The following is a 17,219-nucleotide window of genomic DNA, read 5'->3' as shown; positions in this document are numbered from 1 at the left end:
GATGGCTACAACAATCAAAGTAGTAGTAGTAATTTAAAAGGTAGATAAAAAAAAAAACTGTAGTGCACATCAATATTATAAACTTATCATTCAATTCATTGTTAGGGCAACAATTCAGTCAATTTAGCACGATATGTATTTTTTTCTATATCATCCAGCTCATGACATAACAGCTTTACTGTTACAAGAGTATGTCAAAATGATACCATTCTAGCGCTTAAACACTGATTAAATTGGTGTGACTGACAAATAATCCCCCAATTTTATTTTTGTCTTCACTCTTATTCTACAATGTCGAAAATATTTTACAAAAAAAATAAAATAAAGAAAACCCCTTGAATGAGTAGGTGTGTCCAAACTTTTGTGGTTGTGTCAGTGGAGTGTGTTTTGGTGAGTGCCTCTATTCATGTGTGTGCGTGTTCTTGTTACCATACCTCAGGATGGTCCAGTAGCTGCGTCCAGCTGTCCTCCAGTGCAAAGCTGGTCTCCTCTTCTTCCTCTTCCCAGGAGTCCTGGTGGAAGGACAGCTGAGGAGGAACCTTGGGAAGGCCAAAAAGAGTGTACGACTGCAGCTTATTCTGGAGCTGCTCCATGCGGTCCATCTCCTGTTAGAATGGACGCCAACACATGTAAACAAACAGACTCTGGGCAATATTCTTCTTCCTGCTTCACTACAAAGTCATTCACATGTAGAGCACATTTAGATTAAATCAGTATTACTATAGGAAGGGGAGAGGCAGGAACAGTGCATTTTCCTGTCCATTACAATATTAAAATAGAGCTTATTACACTCCTAAAGCAAAATGTAAACAGGCTTGAAATCCTGCTTTAGCATAACCCTCCCTCGAGTCCACTGAATTCTTAAATCTGTCAACAGCTATCCAGCCTATTGTCCTGCCAGGACACAGGCCAGCCTCATGTACTTATGAAAATGAGCTCTGTGCATTGAGATCAGTTGGACAATAGAGGAGGTGGGTGGAGGGGGAAGGAGGCTAGTGGAGTGGGAAGGAGGGGGTGTGCCAACTGTGCTTAAGGGACCTGTTCCCTGAAGGGGGTACAGGATGCCCTGATTCACCCCTGCTTTGTGGAGGAGAGGGGCCAGGTCTCTGATCCGCCCCTACCCTACACTGCCCTGACAAGATGAATAGAGATGATCTGGTAGCTGACAGGTGAGTGACAGACGCCGTCTCCCTCTGACATCTGCTACAGTGCAGGATATGACCTCAGGGGAGTGGAGACAATGTACGTGTGTGTGGGGGGGAGAGGAGGGTGTCTGTGTGCGTCAGCGAGTGTATGACTGTGTGCTTTGTTAGGCGATAAAGGCTAATGATTATTGCCATTTCAGATCCTTGTGTCTTATTGTATTATTATCATCATCATCATCATCATCATGGTAGGGACCTGAATAGAATTTTGTCTACGGAACACGGAACACCTTTGTTAAACCTTCATTCTTCCAGGCCACTTCCACCACAGCTACTAAGCATATTTGTTTAGTGGAAAGCTGCTGTGTGAGCCAACTCGGAGGCTTTGGAGAGAAGGGAAGTGATCTCACTGGGAGCTGAGTGGAAATGGCATTCGACCCCTGCACCACACACACGATTGCGCACACACTAACCCCCCCACCACCAAGCCCCTCCCTCTACTAGTGGCTGGGCCCCCCCCCCTGATGGCCCAGACCAGGCCTTTCCCATCACCTTTCCGAAAGCCCCTGCTACAGCGTTGGAGCTGAAGAAGCCAGAGAAGCGGCTGGCTGCACGGTTCTTCCAGCTGTCCGGTCCAGGTCCTACGCCTGGCAGAGAGCCGCTCAGCCCGGCCAAGGAGTCCGGAGACGGGATGCTGGCGTCCCCAAGGAACTCTGTCATGTTTTTCCTGCGACGCGCCTGACCCTGCAAGAACCAGGAGAGACCAGTGTTCATATGGAGAGAGAAACAGGGAGAGAGAAACAGACAGAGTTAATAAAAAGTAAATAAGATTGAAAGCGTTTAGGTGAGGGCATCACTTGGAGATAGTGAGTCGTCAGGCAGAGATATGGAAAGAGACGCGACAGAATTTAAAAAGATGAGAAATACACAAGGAGAATAAACAGGCAATCAAAGGGGATTTTTGATGTGAGGAATGACATCGTCATCAGGAGAGCTGTTAAAGCCATCCTAACTGCCGTTCAGACACATACAGGACTGAGAGGAAATGAATGCCACTTCCTGAGACGGAACACTCCTTAAATCAAAGGGAACATGGCAGAACGGACAGACAGGTCAGCTAGAGTCACTCCACTCCATCGTTTCATTACTATCGTTACCCTGTCATCAAGCCCTGCTGCCGGCCTGTGAGTCTTAAAGACAAGCAATCTCAATCCACTTTACGAGCACCGGCCGCCGTGCAAACCAAACAAACATGGGCCTTCTCAGGCCTCAGTATCTGAGGAAGCAGTTGTTTTTGCCATCAGAGAGAGACAGTATGTCAGTGCAGAGTAATGTGCTAGTGGGGACTAGTTAGTCGCTGGGCCATTGACCCCTGTTTAGGTCATTACACAGAAGAGTAGCGTTTCCCAAACTCTGTCCTCGGGACCCCAAGGGGGTGCAATTTTGTATTTTTCCCCTAGCACTACACAGCTGATTCAATTTGAATCAGCTGTGTAGTGCTGTGGCAAAACCCAAAATGTGCAGCCTTTGGACCCCCCCTCCCTCGACCTTGCGTGCAAACCATTTTAGCGGGCCCCCCTTGTGACAGCAAAGAGAAAAAAATGTGTTTTAGAGTTAATTTCCTGCAATTCTACAGATTTTGCCATGGGGCGGAGAGAAAAATGATCAGTTTTACAACCGATGATCAATGGGCCCCACCCCATTGATCATCAGTAAGCATGTAGTAAGCATAGTCGGTAATTCAACCATGCTTACTACAAGTGACATCGGCTAATTAAGTGACTGCTGATGCAAAACCCAACTACTATTCTAACTCTCATTAGTAAGTTGAGACCCCGGCTGAGTTCCCTCACGAGCCTACAGGATAAGACCAACAGCGAGAATGTCCACACAAGAGGTCGGTAAGGATTGAGCAATGGTCTCTAAACAAACTGTCGGACAGAGAGGAGCAATAATAAACCTCTCTCTCTCTCTCTCTGCAGACACAAACATGCCCCTCTATAAACAATACTGTTCCAAATGTATTACCTTTCGGGATTCTTTAAAAGCGTTCATGCAGAAGCAAACATTTAGACCAATCGCTGTACTAGAGTACAATCTTTTCCTTCTGTCCAAAGAAATATTACTTCAACTCCATATGGTGGATAGTTTTCCTCCTCTGTTTTAGTATTCAAGTGGGACGAAAATCGAAGGGGAAAGTATATTTCAAGCTAAATTTCCCATCCGCTATATTTAGATATAATCGCTTCAGTGGGGCAAACAGCGAGGCCCCTCATCCAGCTCTGACCAGGGGGATTTCTGGGGGATCTCGGCCAAGAGGACAAGGACACAGGTGCAGGAAGTGGACCGAGAGAGAGCGAGAGAGAGACAGCGAGAGACACACACTGGACTCTCTGCCAGTGACAGCAGCTCATTGGGCTGGACTAGAGGGGCCGAATTCCGATTACCTTGGCTCAGGAATGCTCTGGCAACAGATACACAGAGCATGGTAGGGGCGAAAAATGTGACTCTTTGATTTAGTGGCATGGGTTTTAGAGTAGTATGACAATAAACATTTAACCAAAACTAAAACCTAATCAGAAAAACTGAAACCTAACCAAATCAGTAATTTGCAGAACATTACAGTACAAATCAAAGTCCTGGCACTATACCAAACAACCCAGAAACAAGTAGCCTAAAGCCTCTACTGACTTCAAGACTTACTGTCTAAACTGGGATGTATAACTCTCTCTTACACTGCAGATTGATCACCCAGATATAGTAGGGGAAAGGCTCCCCAAAGCTTCACACACAATGGAAGCAGTAGAGTACTCACCATTAAAGCCAGCGGCATGTCAAAGATCTGAAAAACCATCCTAATCCTTCTGTTAGTTAGATTTTGCAGCCCATACTGGACCCAGCTGTTGTGTTCTCTCAAGTTCAACCTCTCCTTCTCTTACGCATACATTCACGATACACTCGTGCCAGAGCCCTCAGACTAAGAGAGGAAAGCCCAAAGAGCGACAGCTGGAACAATGAAAGGTTGTTCCTCAAAGAAAAGTGCTTCTGAAGTCCAGTTATGAACTGAGATAAGAGGTCTTGCTCAAGTTGAAAGAGTCCAGGTTTGTATGTCTGATAGAGAAGTTCTTGTATCCTTCTTATCTCCATGAATACACCATGAACACCACCCCAGGTCTCGTCTTTGAACTCTGTGTCTCTGTGTACTCCGTGGTAGTCCTGCCTGTCCCGCTGTTCTAGCTCAGAGGTGAAGCCTGCTGTGCTGATTGAGTCTGCTGCCTGCCTAGAATTTCACACAGCCACTGTCCTGGAGTCATAGCAACCAGGAGGATCCTGTCTGCCCCATTGTGTTGAGGAGGAAAGGAAGAGGAGGCGGGGCTACAGGAAAAGTGAGTGAGTGTCTGTGTGTGATCTGCATAGAAAGGGGTGTGGCCAGAGCAACAGCTTGCAGGGCTCCAACAGAAAAGAGCAGGCATCCTGGTGCTGCAGAGGACATGCCAACTGTTCATAGTAACTCACCCTTTGTTTAGTCGCTGCCTCTGACGTCCACTTTCCTTGTTCTGACTGTTCTGAATCCCCCACAGACACACACCCCCTCTCCCTTCACTTCTTTTCCCTTTTCTTTTAAACCACTGATTCTCTATCCAAACTGACTGACAGCTTTACGTCATTTAAAATCTGGCATGCCTCCAATTACGCTCCCTGATTGTAAATTAAACTGATACTCTAACACAGAACAGACATGTATTCAGTCACTAATGTGACACCTATACCAGGCATATAGAAACATACTTACAAGGACAGTTGTGCCTCTTGGGAGCAAAGCTAATTGTCACGTATAGACAAATTGATTTTGGAATGTCTCCAGGAAGAGAAAAATAGGCAATGAGTGAGCTAACAAAAGCAAGTATTACTGAACTGGTGAGAACGTCAGTTAGGCCTTTACCGCAGTGACAACCACAAAGTCTTGCTCTATTGTGGTTTGAAGCCAAGTTACCCAACCCATTAAGCCTATGTTTTCTCAATCAATTATGTTTTTGTTTGCCCGTGGACACAACTTTCCACAAAGCTTTCCTGGTTGACTGTAACAAGGTAAGAAATGACCAGTAATGACCTGTTTTAACACATTTCTTTAGTATGCTTAGATATTCCTCACAGATATGACTAAGCAAACACCCCTTTCCACAATACGTGGCAGCACAACTACACACCATCAAATTCAGGTCATATCTAATCAACTGGGGTTAATGTACTTATTTTAGCATTGATCCTATATATTTCTCAATGGGCTATTTTAATGACCTATTTGTACTGCTTCTCTACTTACAAAAACAGCAGATATTGCAGAAGTCTGTTCAAAAGAGCAGCATTCAACACCAAACTAAAAACCATTTTACCTACTTTTCTGTGCAGCCCTGTATATCTGACCAGCCCTCTCTAAACTTTATTGAGTTTCACCTGGCCTCTGTGCAGACCTATCTGTCATCGTCCATTAATATCAGAGAGGACCCTGACCTACAACACCATTGACAGGTCTGGGAACTAGGGAAATTGGTGGCCCTGAGTAGTTGGCAGTCACGTTCAGCTCCAAGCTGGTTAATGACAAAGTCTCGTGTCCAGTTGGTTCCTTCCTCATCTTATCACAGCCCTTTGTGGTTTTAACCTAGCTTTGAAAAAAAAAACAGAGACCTGAATGGAGGAAAGTATTGAAAGTAGAGGTCGACCGATTATGACTTTAACGCCGATACCGATTCCGATTATTCGGCCGATTTTGTATTTATTTATTTGTAATAATGACAACTACAACAATACTGAATGAAAACTTATTTTAACTTAATATAATACATCAATAAAATCAATTTAGCCTCAAATAAATAATGAAACATGTTCAATTTGGTTTAAATAATGCAAAAACAAAGTGTTGGAGAAGAAAGTAAAAGTGCAATATGTGAGAAAGCTAACGTTTCAGTTCCTTGCTCAGAACATGAGAACATATGAAAGCTGGTGGTTCCTTTTAACATGAGTCTTCAATATTCCCAGATAAGAAGTTTTAGGTTGTAGTTATTATAGGAATTATAGGACTATTTCCCTCTATACCATTTGTATTTCATTAACCTTTGACTATTGGATGTTCTTATAGGCACTTTAGTATTGCCAGTGTAAAAGTATAGCTTCCGTCCCTCTCCTCGCTCCTCCCTGGGCTCGAACCAGCAACACAACGACAACAGTCACCATCAAAGCAGGGTTACCCATGCAGAGCAAGGGGAACAACTACTAGAAGGCTCAGAGCGAGTGACGTTTGAAACACTATTAGCGCGCACTAACTAGCTAGCGATCTCACTTCGGTTACACCAGCCTCATCTCAGGAGTTGATAGGCTTGAAGTCATAAACAGCGCAATGCTTGACGAAGAGCTGCTGGCAAAACGAAAAGAATGTGCTGTTTGAATGAATGTTACGTGCCTGTCTCTGCCTACCACTGCTCAGTCAGATACTTAGATACTTGTATGCTCAGTCAGATTATATGCAACGCAGGACACACAAGATAATATCTAGTAATATCATCAACCATGTGTAGTTAACTAGTGATTATGATTGATTGTTTTTTGTAAGATAAGTTTAATGCTAGCTAGCAACTTACCTTGGCTTACTGCATTCGGGTAACAGGCAGTCTCCTTGTGGAGTGCAACGAGAGAGAGAGGCAGGTCGTTATTGCGTTGGACGAGTTAACTGTAAGGTTGCAAGATTGGATCCCCTGAGCTAACAAGGTGAAAATCTGTTGTTCTGCCCCTGAACGAGGCAGTTAACCCACCGTTCCTAGGTCGTCATTGAAAATAAGAATGTGTTCTTAACCTCTTAAGTCGACCCTCTACTTTTTTGAACATTCTGTTAAAAATCGCGCAACATTTCAGCGCCCTGCTACTCATGCCAGGAATATAGTATGTGGATAGAAAACACTCAGACGTTTATAAAACTGGTTAAATCACTGCTGTGGCTTTACCAGAACGGCATTTACATCGAAAAGCACAGGAAAAACTGATCACTGAAAATGGGAAAATATATCCATGCGCTACTTGAACCCATTGATAAAGGTGAACCACAATTAATTGACTGAGGTTGCAGTACCTACAGCTTCCACACGGTGTCTAGAGTCTTGTCATTTCCCTTCGAGTTTTTTCTTGGTCAAACACATGTAGGGCACCGTATCTCCTTAGGTCTAGGACCGGATATTTTCGTTGAGTTTCTAGCCGGACATTTTTCCAGACGGACAGCTAATGATCTTTACATCGCCTCCTGATGAATTTTATCGCTTATTAACGTTTACTAATACCTAAAGTTGCATTACAAACGTATTTCGAAGTGTTTTGTGAAAGTTTATCGTCGACTTTTTGAATTTAAAAAAATGACGTTACGTTTTGAAACGATGTTTTTTTCGTTTATCACACAGTCTACATATAACGATATCTAGGCTTTATATGGACCGATTTAATCGAAATAAAGACCCAAATAGTGTTTATGGGACATCTAGGAGTGCCAACAAAGAAGATGGTGAAAGGTAATGAATGTTTTCTATTTTATTGTACGGTTTGTGTAACGCCGAAATGCTAATTATTTTGTTTACGTCCCCTGTGGGTCTTTTTGGGTGTTACATGCTATCAGATAATAGCTTCTCATGCTTTCGCTGAAAAGCATTTTAAAAATCTGACTTGTTGCCTGGATTCACAACGAGTGTAGCTTTAATTCGATACCCTGCATGTGTATTTTAATGAACTTTTGAGTTTTAACTAATACTATTAGCATTTAGCGTAGCGCATTTGCATTTCCAGAGCTCTAGTTGGGACGCAAGCGTCCCGAGTAGAAGCAACAGGTTAACTGATTTGCCTAGTTTATTTTTATTTTTTTACTCGGCAAATGGGCGCCCAAAAATACCGATTTCCGATTGTTATGAAAACTTGAAATCGGCCATTCCGATAATCGGTCGACCTCTAATTGAAAGTAGCTAAGCGGTAATGCAGTAGCAACCCGCCCCCACCGTGCTACTGGCCTATCAGTTATGTTGTTATTCACCGATAAGAGGACCCTTGATTGGGCTGTCTGATTAACGATGCAAAAAGTGTGACGTTAACCTTCCTGCCCACATGGACACCTACTGTGACACACACACGCAAAGACAGGAAGAAAGGCAATCACACACACGCAAACCCCCGTATGTGTTCATACAACAATAGGATAGTCCTTATCACCTGCTAACCCAGATATCACTGGTTAATGGTCAGCATGGGACCCATTTACATATGAGTAATTTAGCAGACGCTCTTATCCAGAGCAACTTACAGGTGCAATTAGGGTTAAGTGCCTTGTTCAAGGGCACAGATAGAGTTTTCACCTAGTCGGCTCAGGGATTCGAGCCAGAGACCTTTCGGTTACTGGCCCAATGCTCTTAACTGCTAGGCTACCTGCCGCCTACCTGGCACTGGATCCCAAACGTGCCATCAGAAGAGGCCCACCAGCATGACTGGTGTCTCCACTGTTTCCACTACACACACACTACCTGGCTGGTGTTTTCCACCATTCACGGGACCAAGAGATAAATACATCAGATACAATCTCCACCATGGCTAAGGTTACAGATTGAGAATCCTGCAATCATTGCCTAAGCATTACATTCAAGATGGCTTACATTACAATGGCATTTCCTTATCTAATATCAACTTAAATACTGCAGCCACAGAGGAACAGAGACCCAGTGGCTCTGTTTGTCTCACCTGACATTGTGTTGTTGTTGGGCTCTGGAGGGGGGCTGATTCAGGAATACACTCCACATGCAGCAGGTCCCAGCTACGCCAAGACGAGAGGCGATTAAACCGCACCATTCTCAAGCCTCACTTAAGAATAGATGCAAAACCAGTCATCCAAAAGTAAATATGACTCATTTAAATTAGGAAGATCCTAAATCCAAAAGTCTATGAGATCCGAAAAACATTACAGCTAGAAAAAAAAGAGGAAGCACCCAACCAAAGTCCACAGAGACGGGGAGTGCAACGCACAGTGAAGTACTGAGGTGGAGGAGAGTTGTAGCTGCTTCTTCTGTCTGTCACCAGAGCAGTAATGCCTGACAATCACACTGGGATCATAAAAATGCTGTATCCTCCCTTCTCTCCTCAAGCCTCCACACCTAAACACACTTTACTGTCTCAGTCTAACACATTGAAACACACAACTACCTCTCCTGCAGCAGTTTAACTGGCTCCCAGCCACGCCTAGTCACACCTGAGCTCCCAACCCTGATAGGCCGTAAACAGCAGACATCCGTGCCCATCAGGGCCTGCATACTGAACCACACAACGGTAGGCCTATTTTAAACATAAACACCACCAAGTACACACAAAAATTCCCTTCCATGCTGGATAAACAAACCGTTTTCGAGAAACACACTTGATTAAAATAAAGGTTAAATAAATAAATAATAAATAAATGTCAGTTAGGGATAGAATTTGGTTCATCATTGCAATATTTAAATGACACTTCTGTATGGGTGGCGGCAGGGTAGCCTAGTGGTTAGAGCGTTGGACTAGTAACCGGAAGGTTGCAAGTTCAAACCCCTGAGCTGACAAGGTACAAATCTGTCGTTCTGCCCCTGAACAGGCAGTTAACCCACTGTTCCTAGGCCGTCAGTAAAAATAAGAATTTGTGCTTAACTGACTTGCCTAGTTAAATAAAAATTGCCTGGTCAAATAAAAATAAATGGTAATTGGTTGAATCACCAATGTACACCAAATCTACACTACAGCCTGTATATTTCAGCGTCTCATATTTAACTAGCCAAGTACAAATTCTTATTTACAATTGACGGCCTACACCGGCCAAACTCGAACGACGCTGGGCACCGTCCTATGGGATTCCCAATCACGGCCGGTTGTGATACAGTCTGGATTCTAACCAGGTTGTCTGTAGTGACGCCTCTAGCACTGAGATGCAGTGTCTTAGACCACTGTGCCACTTGGTATCCAAGACCAATGAAATATAAATCTAACAAAATGTAGCATTTTCATAGTGGAGTTGTCTATCAAAGTATAACAATTTCAACTTGTACTTCTATTGTTGCGAGGCAGTCTGTATTTCATCTCAACTAACCTGAGATGTGTGAATGGCTAGTCGTTTCAATAAATAGGCACGTGAGTGCAGATCATCAAACATAAACATACAAGTAAAATGCATGTGACTACTCCTCATTCTCCATCGTCATTCAAATGACTATTGCGCAACTTGCTGATTGTCCTGATTGTGTATTTCACTCAGAGATTTGATGTCCTTAAATGAATGAGCTGTTAGTTTTGTTAGCCTGGCTAAGCAAAACAATTACAACTGTAGTCTAGGGGAAAGACATGAATGTGAACACTGCTTAGCGGGGGAAAATACAGCAGTTAAACAAGGGAAAATAAATGACGAAAAACAGATTTTTACATAACCTACTTCCTGCTACCATTACCAAATAATTAATAAACCAGACACTAACTTAAGCTACCAGTTTATATAACCAAACGCACATTATAACTACATAGGCTTAATGCATTCATTTGAGTCATTAGCAGACTTTCTTATCCAGAGCTACTTAAAAGCAATTAGGAATGTGACTTGCTCATGGGCACATCAACATATTTTTCACCTAGTCTGCTAAACGAGCGTCTGCTAAACAACTCAAATGTAAAATGAGTCTGCTAAACAACTCAAATGTAAAATGAGTCTGCTAAACAACTCAAATGTAAAATGAGTCTGCTAAACAACTCAAATGTAAAATGAGTCTGCTAAACAACTCAAATGTAAAATGAGTCTGCTAAATGACTCAAATGTCAAAATGTAAATGGAGTGCTCATGTGTCACATCTATGTCAAATCCTCTAAAAGAAGAGGGTATGGTTCCTTCAACCATCCAGGCTATTCAACAGCTCCAATAATCTCCCCATCAGTCTTCTTGTTGACCTACCTGTCCTTACACAACGGTCTTCCCCCTCCCTCCCAACAATCAAGTTCCACAGATGCCAGCAGATAACTCTAGGCTAGACCATCATAAGACCATCTACTATAAACCTGGGTGAAACACAAGCCCTGGTTGACTTGGTGCGTGGATAGAGTTTCTACTGGTTAGATCATGGTGAGCCCATGTCAGCACGTAGTCTACAGAGTGACCGACTGACGGGAATGGGGGTAATCTGAGACTGTTAGATAAGTGAGTCCTCTCACGGAATAAGACAGACAAGAACGAACATGTGGGAGGATGTGGAGGGTTTCCTTGAGTCTTCTTCTTCCCTAAATTACATTTCCATCTGTGCTGTACTGTACTGCTCTTCTCTTTAAAGAAATGTGTGCACCATTGCATTTCACAACAGTCATTGGTAGAGGGGTTTGTTATATCACATTTATATTCACCCAATAAAATACTTATGGGATACAGATATTATTTTGGGGAGAATTTTTGAATAATAATCTTTATAAACTGAGGTCCAATCAGTTCACAGTGACAAGGCGTGGAAATGATTCTGTCTAGCTGTCAAATGCTGTTTCATTCTGACCAGGTGAATCTTTGGCTATCTTTGTAGTGTGTTGTTTTCCATGGCAACCAAATGGCGCATATTACACAAAGGCCTTCTAAAAGGTTCAAAGATCACTTTTATAGATGTGATCTAGCTATTGTAAATCACATGATCCCCATCTGTCTAGAGCATTCTGTTTGAAGTACCCATTGTAAACCATGTGACTCGAGGCCAACTGTTTAGATTCTCGACAAATGGGATTATTCAAAAGTTACACACTGTAGGCCTACACAGTGACTAGCCAATCCACAAAGCCAGTACATGAAAGCCCAACTATTGGACACGCTTAATTACTCATGTAGTAATTTAGCCTTTGGTCAAACTCTTCCCAGCATTTGTATCTGAGCCTAACACCTTAACTTAACCTCCTGGAATGTAGCAGAAACATCCCTGAAGTTATTAATTACACTTTGGATAGTATCAATACACCCAGTCGCCACAAAGATACAGGTGTCCTTCCAAACTCAGTTGCCGGAGAGGAAGGAAACCGCTCAGGGATTTCACCATGAGGCCAATGATGACTTTAAAACAGTTAGAGTTTAATGGCTGTGATAGGAGAAATAACATTGAAGCTACTCCACAATACTATATTTCAAAGTTCTATTATTGAAAACCAAGGGGTATTAAAATAATTGGAATGACTAGACAGACACTGTTTTGGTTTTATGTAAAGATATCATAATTATATTATATATAGTATACGCTTCCTTAAACAACCCATGAAGAAAAATGCAACATTCATGGCCAGCTATGTAAACTAACATTGATTTATCCTGCTATAGATGTCTTCAATTGGTAATATTAATTTTTGTCTTCTAATGCCTCTTGAGCAGGTTAACATTTATTTGGATGAGTCTTGTCTTTGAGGCAGAACTGAGAATTTCTGCTAGATGGGCCAGATGCAAAGTAAAAACTGGCAACATTGTAAAAATGTAAATTTGCATTAATTTAAGGTTAGGTTTAGGCATTAAGGTTGACTGTGGGCTGTGCCAGCTAGTGACCACTCAGCAGAGCTGCCTCCAGAACAAGAAATCAGACTACATTACTAAGTGTGTGTGTTTGCAGGTGTGAAGAGTTAGCCAAATTACTTAGCCAATTAGCTTCAGCTGTCTGGTGTGCAACTGTGGCAAAGTTGGTTTGACTTTGGATAACCTATCTCCAGGGCTAGTTTGGGACCGTCAATAAATTACACAATGTAAATGAGACAATATTTTCAATGTTGCACACCTTTTAGTTCTCATTAAATGCTTTCAATATTTTTAAAGGCATTTCTAAAATGTATAGTTGGTTTGAGGTTAAGTAATTGAAATGTAGAGCTATTGGAATTTTAACATTGTCCCATGTACATTGTGTAATTTATAGGGGCAGGTCTTTAAAGTGTGTACCTTTACTTTGCTCTTTATCGCCTCCTTGAGGGCATAATGAGAATGGCTGCTCTCTGTGTATGAATATAAACAGTGTCCAAGTTTGAGTGAGTTGATACAGGCTTTTTTCTTTCTTTTTTTATGAAGGGGTTTTGTATATCATGCATTTACTGCTGGTCTTTGACTGAATGAGACTCCTCAAACTAAACAAAGACAGGATTGGAGAGGAACAGTATGACCAAACTCCTGACTAAATCAGACAGACATGTTTAACTTCTTATGGCTGAGGGGCAGTATTGAGTAGCTTGGATGAATAAGGTGCCCAGAGTAAACTGCCTGCTACTCAGGCCCAGAAGCTAAGATATGCATATTATTAGTAGATTTGGATAGAAAACTCTGAAGTTTCTAAAACTGTTTGAATGATGTCTGTGAGTATAACAGAACCTGAGAAAAAAATCCAACCAGGAAGTGGGAAATCTGAGATTTGTTGGTTTTCAAGTCTTTGCCTATCCAAGATAGTGTACATTTGTCCGATTGCACTTCCTAAGGCTTCCACTAGATGTCAACAGACTTTAGAACCTTGTTTCAGGCTTCTACTGTGAAGGGGGAGAGAATAAGAGCGGTTTGAGTCAGGTGTCTGGCAGAATGTCATGAGCCCAGTCAGGCGCGTGACCGTGAGAGTTAGCTGCGTTCCTTTTCAATTCTAAAGACAAAGGAATTGTCCGGTTGGAATATTATTGAAAATTTATGACAACATCCTAAAGATTGATTCTATACATCGTTTGACATGTTTCTACGAACTGTAATGGAACTGTCGTCTGAACTAAGTGCCTGCGCCTTGTGAATTTGTGAACTAAACGCGCAAACAAAAAGGAGGTATTTGGACATAAATTATGGACTTTATCGAACAAAACAAACATTTGTTGTGGAACTGGGATTCCTGGGAGTGCATTCCGATGAAGATCATCAAAAGTGAATATTATAATGCTATTTCTGACTTCTGTTGACTCCACAACATGGCGGGTATCTGTATGGCTTGTTTTGGGCATGAGCGCTGTATTCAGATTATTGCATGGTGTGCTTTTTCTGTAAAGACTTAAGGAGAAGTATATCTTTAATTCCATGTATAACACGTGTATTTTCATCAACATTTATGATGAGTATTTCTGGCTGGAAATTTTGGCTGGAAAATGGCTGTGTTTTTCTGTGACTAGGTGCTGACCTAACATAATCGCATGGTATGCTTACATCGTAAAGCCTTTTTGAAATCGGACACTGTGGTGGGATTAACAACAAGTTTATCTTTAAAACGTGTATAATACTTGTATGTTTGAGGAATTTTAATTATGAGATTTCTGTTGTTTGAATTTGGCGCCCTGCACTTTCACTGTCAAATCGATCCCGTTAACGGGAATTCAGCCGTAAGAACTTAATGTCCAAGGCTGATGACTTACCGACCCGCAGACAGACACTAAAATCCCTGAATTACAGAAACCTCAGGTATCCTAGCCCAGCAGCACGGCCGCAATGACATCACACGTTTTCAGTGCATGCAATGCTACACTGTCTCACCTGAGTGTGTGAGTACTGAGTGGGTCTAGACTTGCCTGCAGGGATCTCCACAGTTCACACCCATTGACTTGTTTTTCAATCTGTAAGCGGAGAGGGCTAGTCCACACAAGACAGTTACCAATCTTTCAAAGCAATGTGCAGAGGCAGCGAAAGAGTATGGCACAAAAAGAGCATGCTGTTTTCATACTGAAAGTAGTCGCTCATGACAGACTTAACACAAATTGACTTGCTGGCATGCCAAACTTTTTTCTGGGTTCCGAGATTATACTGAGAAGGCAATGGACAATCTCACAATCTTATTTTCTTCCAGCAAAGTTGACTAAATGACATCTCAGAATGTAGGTTTTAGTCAGTCGGAGAATAACTGCAGTACAGAATGAGACAGACAGGACACTAAACCTTATGATTCTAGCCTCTCCCACGGTCTATTAACACAGGGTGAAGCATGGTGCCAGTTCCCCCTGGTCCAGCAGACTCCTTCTCTCAGCACCTCTCCTCCAGGCCAAAGTGAACACTACCGGGTTCTTCCTGTCAGCCAGAATAAGCAGCTAATGGCAATGCCTCTTCTTCTAGGTCACTAGCCTACCTAGCAAGGCTTGAAGGCCATAGAGGTGGCTGGCACAGCACAAGGCATATGAGGAAAGCAGAGTTTAAGTGTTCCGATGGGATGAAAGATAGCAAGGTAATGAAAAATAGGGTTATGATAATGACTGGATTATCATCCACTTCATAAAACGATCCACTTCATAAAGGCATCATGGGATAAAGGGTTAGATTATGGAAAGAGGTAGAAAGTGGCATCTAAAGTTTCAAGATGTTTAAGAGATGAGGGGGTAGTTAGGAGAATTAATGTAACAGGTTAGGATAATTAGGTTAAGGTTCTGAAAAGGGTTAGCACAACCAGTAGTAGCTGTACTCCATCTAGTCACAACCAGTAGTAGGTGTGTATAAGTCAGATAGGATGTATAGTTTAAGTGTGCTTATACTGAGCTCATTAGTGGTAACATCTGTCACCTGTTCACATCCTGGACAACAAACTAAAGTGACCTAAAATAAATCACTGCTTTTTTTGTTGAGTGCTCCAACTCCTTGAATTAGTCATTTTGGAAGTTTTTCTTGGTAAGCCCTTCTCATGATTTTTGTCATTGTTGTTGAAAACCCCTCCTGTCCTTCATTTGTTCAAGGCCCATCTGCGAAGGCCCACCTGAACTCTGTGTGTATACTGTATGTGTGATACTGTATATGGACCCATGGTGTGCGCGAGAGAGAGATTTGATGTACATCGGTTGCAGTGTGTGAGTGAATACATACTGTAGTAGAGGCTGCGCTGACCAGTAGGTCAACGTTGCTCTTCATGCGTCCCAGAGAGCCGTGCTCCACCCTCTCGCTGCCCGCAGTGAGGATGTAGGAGCTCTGAACCCCAGAGGAGGGTTTCATGTTGGGCAGACTGAGCGAGCGCAGGTCCTTCACTCCCTGCTCCACCTTCAGCTCATCACCTGGCCGTGCTGAGGAGGAACCAACATGGAGGGTTAGCTTAGTGTGTTATAATTCTCTTATTGAAGATAGGTAGGTGTAATAGAGAAGTGCATCAACATTTATTTATTTCAGGACTAGCTTCCTGTTTAAGTGCTCTTTCCTCAGGCACCAAAACAGGATCTCTAGTGGACAGTCTTAAATCCCTTTTAAACATTAGATTGTGAAAATATTATACAACAAGGCTAGCTTTTAAAATGTGCTTAATAGCTGCAGATTGCATTGGATAAGTTGAGAGCCTGGCGGGTAGGAACATTGGGCCAGTAACCGAAAAGTTGCTGGATAACATCCACTAGCTAACAAGGTAAAAATCTGTTGTTCTGCCCAGTTATCCCACTGTTCCCCAGGTGCCAATGACGTCGATTAAGACGCGCGTCTTAAATTCCTCAAACATACATGTATCTCATACCATTTTAAAGCTAATCTTGTTGTTAATCCCACCAGTGTCCAATTTCAAATATGCATTACAGCAAAAGCACCACAAACGATTATGTTAGGTCACCACATAGCCACAGAAAAACAGCCATTTTTCCAGCCAGTCACAAAAACCACAAATAGAGATAAAAGTAATCACTAAACTTTGATCATCTTCATCAGATGACACTCATAGGACTTCACGTTACACAATACATGTATGTTTGTTTGATAAAGTTAATATTTATCAAAATATGAGTTTACATTGGCGCATTACATTCACTTATTCCAAAAACATCTGGTGATTTTGCATAGCCACATCATTCAAAATAAATACTCATCATAAATGTAGATGATAATACAAGTTATACATGAAATTATAGATATATCTCTCCTTAATGCAACCGCTGTGTCAGATTTCAAAACAACTTTACGGAAACCCATGCAATAATCTGAGACGGCGCTCAGAAGTAAAAGTCACAATAGCCGCAATGATTGTGTCAACATAAGCAAGAAATTACATGATACATTTTCCCTTACCTTTGATGATCTACATCAGAAAGCACTCCAGGAATCCCAGGTCCACAATAAATGTTTGTTTTGTT

At 42.2% G+C, this 17,219-nt stretch overlaps 1 protein-coding gene across 4 annotated transcripts in view; it reads right to left on the bottom strand.

The window, feature by feature from the left end:
• The window catches only part of plekhg5b (pleckstrin homology domain containing, family G (with RhoGef domain) member 5b), a 115,019-nt gene that overhangs the window by 12,473 nt on the left and 85,327 nt on the right, over positions 1–17,219 (bottom strand). For all 4 annotated transcript variants that reach the window (XM_065020836.1, XM_029665093.2, XM_029665092.2 and 1 more), the window contains 3 exons: positions 15,979–16,172; positions 1,698–1,889; positions 435–605 (listed from right to left, as the gene is read on the bottom strand). In XM_065020836.1, coding sequence (XP_064876908.1) covers positions 435–605; positions 1,698–1,889; positions 15,979–16,172 — 557 coding nt within the window. The remainder of the gene's footprint in view (positions 1–434; positions 606–1,697; positions 1,890–15,978; positions 16,173–17,219) is intronic.

The sequence above is a fragment of the Oncorhynchus nerka genome, linkage group LG7, assembly GCF_034236695.1.
Source record: "Oncorhynchus nerka isolate Pitt River linkage group LG7, Oner_Uvic_2.0, whole genome shotgun sequence".
NCBI lineage: Eukaryota > Metazoa > Chordata > Actinopteri > Salmoniformes > Salmonidae > Oncorhynchus > Oncorhynchus nerka.
The sequence above is the reverse complement of the archived record's forward strand: the minus strand, read 5'-3'. Positions and strand labels throughout refer to the sequence as shown.